General features: G+C 45.2%; 1 protein-coding gene across 1 annotated transcript in view; it reads left to right on the plus strand.

The window, feature by feature from the left end:
* The first annotated feature begins 2,719 nt into the window (after positions 1-2,719).
* The window catches only part of LOC106809350 (protein PFC0760c-like), a 10,489-nt gene continuing 8,363 nt past the window's right edge, over positions 2,720-4,845 (plus strand). Inside the window, exon 1 of the mRNA XM_014812414.1 lies at positions 2,720-2,761. Within this exon, the coding sequence (XP_014667900.1) occupies positions 2,720-2,761 (42 nt within the window). The remainder of the gene's footprint in view (positions 2,762-4,845) is intronic.

Below are 4,845 nucleotides of genomic sequence, written 5' to 3' on the forward strand. Positions count from 1 at the left end.
GAAGCGAGAGTGGAGAAGATTGCGTTAGGTGATCAGAGGGGAGGAGACGGAAGGCAGGAAGGAAGATTTGGATCGAGAAGTGCATCGACATAATCTCTATATGATGTAACGATTGGATTTGGAGAACAGGCTCGAACGCAGCTATTTGGTTAGCAGTCACCTCATAGAACGGCGACATGTTCATAGCGGTTGGATGCTACTAATATATAAAAACCTTCCGATGGCTGCCGTGATAGACGGTACACAACGACAGTTACTTGCAAAGCAGCCAGCGGTCTACTGTTTCTTGTATTCCTTCGACGCGGCAGCAACCGTGTACAGCGGTCATCGTTCAGAGCGGGCAGGCACAGGTGTGACAGCGCGTCACCTCGAGCGCGGCAGCAACGATGTACGCGGTCACTTTCCCACGTTTTCCTTACTGCTCATAGTTTACTGACTGCGTCTTGATATGATAATATTGGGTTTTATGTCGAGAAGAATTGGGTCTAGCCTCGCTCCAGGAGAAACGATCTTTCTCAGAGGTCCAGGCGTCAGTTAACCAGCGTCGATTCCCGCAATCGCTATAATAATTATACTCAGATATAATCCCCGCACAGGGGGATTATCCAGACCCTGGACGCCAATATTTCTCCGATTTCTCCGAGTTTTTTTTCATGTGACGCTTATTTGCAATCGCTGGCTGTTCTGCGGCTGGTTTCAGCATTGACCGGTGGCTCGCCCCGTTCGCAGCTTTATCCACTAGCCCGCGTTCTAATTGCATTCTTGCGGCGTTATATCTCAATAATCCGAGCTAATTATTTATCATAACATGCATAACCCGCTTCGGTTGAGCACGCCAAGTAAATATGTCAGAGATTTTCTCGGCGTTTCTCGCGTAACACGCACGCGCGCCACGCACGGCACACACACACACACACACACACACACACACACACACACGCACACACACGCTATCTCTCTCTTTCTAGTAGCAACTCTAAACTAAAACAAGGCGATCGCAGCCTGTATTTTCTAAAAACATTTTTTTACACTGCAGACTAATAGACGGATTATTGGTATATAGAGGGAGGCGCGCGAGGGGGACCCGCTGCCTAATTATAAACGGAGACTATACATTCAGCAAATCGCTATAGTCGCCGCATTAAATCCCTTCAGAGAGCTGCTAATACACACGCCGCCACAGCGATGTTTGTATCTGCTGCGTACTCCACCTCGTCGTTTTTAGCAGCTTATTGATTGTTGAACTCTCTCTCGCGCTCGCTCGCTCGGCGGCCGACTGTTTATGCGGAATGCGCGCAATGCGTGCACTTCGAGCTTCTCGGAGGAATTCGCTTTCATTTCCAAGCAAAGTTACACGCAGATCGTTTCTCGATAAATGAATGCGAGTGAGTCACGCGCACGCGAGAGAGAAACGAGTTTTTATCAATGTAACAACACCATATATAGCAATGACAACTATAATAATTATATGATTCATAGGTACAGGTCAGCCATATTTGTGTCTCTCAACTCTTTCTTCATAACGAGAACTATAAAAATGTGATAAATAATAGATATAAATAAATAAATAAATGACTAAACAAATAAATGAATAAATAAATAAATAAATATACATATATATATATATCATATATATATATATAATATAAAAGAATAACATAGCTATCATTATCTAGCAATATATTTGAGTAATAAAGATTCTGACACGTTTAAAACGAGCGTTTTAACAGCGCTGCAATAAAACGACACTCCATCAGTATACTAGGATCGTTAAGTTGATAAACACGCCATTTCCCATTTATCCGCTTATTTCCCGTTTAACCGCCTATTTCTAGTTTGCGACTGATTCGAGGAAAACTCCGTGCATCTCTCGTCACCCAACAACACGCCCACTGAGCTCGCCGAGTGTAGTTGCCATCCAACTTAGAAATAATTATATGAGGATGAATTATTTTAACCGCGGTTAAACTATTTGTGTATTTGTGTATTAAACTATATGTGCAACAAGGCCTCTGATTGGGTAAAAGGGCTATAATTTTACCGCGGTTAAATGATTTCTACCGCAGTAAAAAAATAATTTTTAAGCCCTTTTACCTATAATCAGAAGCCGTGTTACACATAATTTAACCGCGGATAAGCTCATTTTACCGTGTTAGAAATTTAGAAAATTATAGTGATAAAATCGAACTAGAACAATCACGTTTGTTGTTGACCTTTGCAGTCCTTGAAAAACCAATTTTTTGCTTGAGCCACCAATCAGCGGTCATCGTGCTTGATCCTAAATTCCTATCGTGTTGAATTCGCATCGACGCGCATTTAACCTTTAGCTATAGATTGCGTGACCTTCGCGCAAGGTCACCCGCTGCGGAGGATATGTCCCAACCCTCTCTTCTATCCTTGCAAGGTCACCAATTTCTCTACGCGCATAAAAATTTATAGATGCCATGGAACCTTAGCATGTCCGGTACATAGTTTCTACGTCGACACGCATGCACAACGAACTGCGATGTTTGCCGAGTTTCTACGAGTGGCTGTGAAATGCTTTGACACTGTAGGCGAGCTGTCACCTTGAGCTATGAGCTGGTCTGGTGACTCGCCGATGGAGGTGACCACGATGAAAGCATGACGATGTTTTATTCGGGGAGGACGGCCCGGGATGTGGCACCGACTTCTAAATTCAGTAGAGAACTTGTATCGCTCATGATTTGCAGCATGAATTATGCAGCGCGAAGGTGCTGTTACGCAGATCTGCGCGGTGTCGGTACGTTTGACCTTTAAACCTCACGAGTTTTGTCGAGTTATTGTCGACTGAGTGAGCGCACCGACGAGGGCATCTGATTGGCTCCCGAGGTCAGCTGATATCAGCTATATGTTTTGCGCAAACGGAAATTGTTCCGGTGACGAAGCCCTATAAAAATGCGATTACTGTACCCGCCGGGTTATTTGCGATAAGAGGAGGAGGGGAAGGAAGGAGGGGAGGAGGAGAAGCAAGGTGGCAAAATGAGAGAGGAGGAGGGAAAAGGAGGAAGGGAGGAGAAGGGAAGAAGGAGAAGGCGCGCAGGGGACGAGGGGAGACAGTGAAGAGGAAGCGAGAGGGAAGCAGATGATCAGGGGGAGGAGGAGGGCAGGAAGAAGAATTGGGATCGAGACAGTGCAATCCGACATTATCTCTATATGATGTAACGATTGTATTTGAGAACAGTCGAACGCAGCTAATTTGGTTAGCAGTCACCTCAATAGAACGGCAACCTGTTCATAGCGGTCATGATGTACTAAATCATATAAAAACCTTCCGATGGTGCCGTGATAGCACTGTACACAACGACCAGTTACTGAAAGCAGCCAGCGGTTACTGTTTTTGTATCCTTCGAGCGGGCAGCAACCGTGTACAGCGGTCACTTCGAGCGGGCAGCAACCGTGTACAGCGGTCACTTCGAGCGGGCAGCAACCGTGTACAGCGGTCACTTTCCACGTTTTCACTTCTTGCCGTCAACATACTGTGCGCTTGATACTGATAATATTGCGGTTATGTCGGAAGAACTTGCGGTCTAGCTCGCTCCAGAAGAAACGATCTTTCTCAGAGGTCCAGCGTCAGTAAACCAGCGTCGATTCCCGCCTCGCTATAATAATATACTCAATATATCCCCCCGCACACGGGGGACTTATCCCAGACCCTGGCGCCAATATTTCTCCGATTTCTCCCGAGTTTTTTTCATGTGACGCTTATTTGCAATCGCTGCTGTTCTGCGGCTGGTTTCAGCATTGACGGTGGCTCGCCCCCGTCGCAGCTTTATCCACAGCCCGCGTTCTAATTGCATTCTCGCGTATATCTCAATTAATCGACTAAATATTTATCATAAACATATAAACCCGCTTCGGTTGCAGACGCCAATAAATATGTCAGAGATTTCTCCGGCGTTTCTCCGCGTAACACGCACGCGCGCACGCACGCACACACACACACGCGCACGCACGCACACACACACACGCGCGCGCACACAACCACACACACACACACACACACACACACACACACGCACAACACACACACGCGCGCTGCCACACACACCCACACAACAAAACACACACCACCACACAAACACCACACGACAACACACGCCTATTTCTCTTTTAGTAGCAACTCTAAAACTAAACAAGGCAGATTCGCAAGCTGTTATTTTCTGTTTTATAAAAAACATTTTTCTTACAGCTGCAGACTAATGACGGATTATTGGCCGTATATAGAGGGAGGCTGCGCCGAGAGGGCGCCCGCTGCATAATTATAAACGGAGACTATGTAATCTCAGCAAAGTCGCCTTAGTCGCGCATTAAATCCCTTCTAGAGAACCTGCTAATACACACGCGCCACAGCTATGTTTGTATCTGCACTGGTAGACTCCACCTCGTCGTTTTAGCAGCTTATATGGAATTTGTTGCAACTCTCTGTTCGCGCTCGCTCGCTCGCGGACCGATCGTCTTTATGCGGACTATGCGCGCTCGCAATGCTGTGCACATTCGAGCTTCTCGGCAGGAATTCGTTTCATTTCAAAGCAAAGTTACGACGCAGATTCGTTTCTCGATATAATGGGATATGCCGATCGTGAGTCACCGCGCACGCGAGAAGAATAAACGAGTTTATTTAATCAATGTAAAAGCACATAATATAGCAATGAAACTATAATATTAGTATGATTAATAGGTTTTAAGTCAGCCATATTTGCTGTCTCTCAACTCTTTCTTCTAACGAGAATATTAAATGTGATAAATCATAGTATAATAAATAATAATAGCTAACAATAATTGATGAATTATAATAATAAATATTAAAAACATTATATTTCTGGC

This window comes from Priapulus caudatus, unplaced genomic scaffold (assembly GCF_000485595.1).
Source record: "Priapulus caudatus unplaced genomic scaffold, Priapulus_caudatus-5.0.1 Scaffold347, whole genome shotgun sequence".
NCBI classification, from domain to species: Eukaryota; Metazoa; Priapulida; class Priapulimorpha; order Priapulimorphida; family Priapulidae; genus Priapulus; species Priapulus caudatus.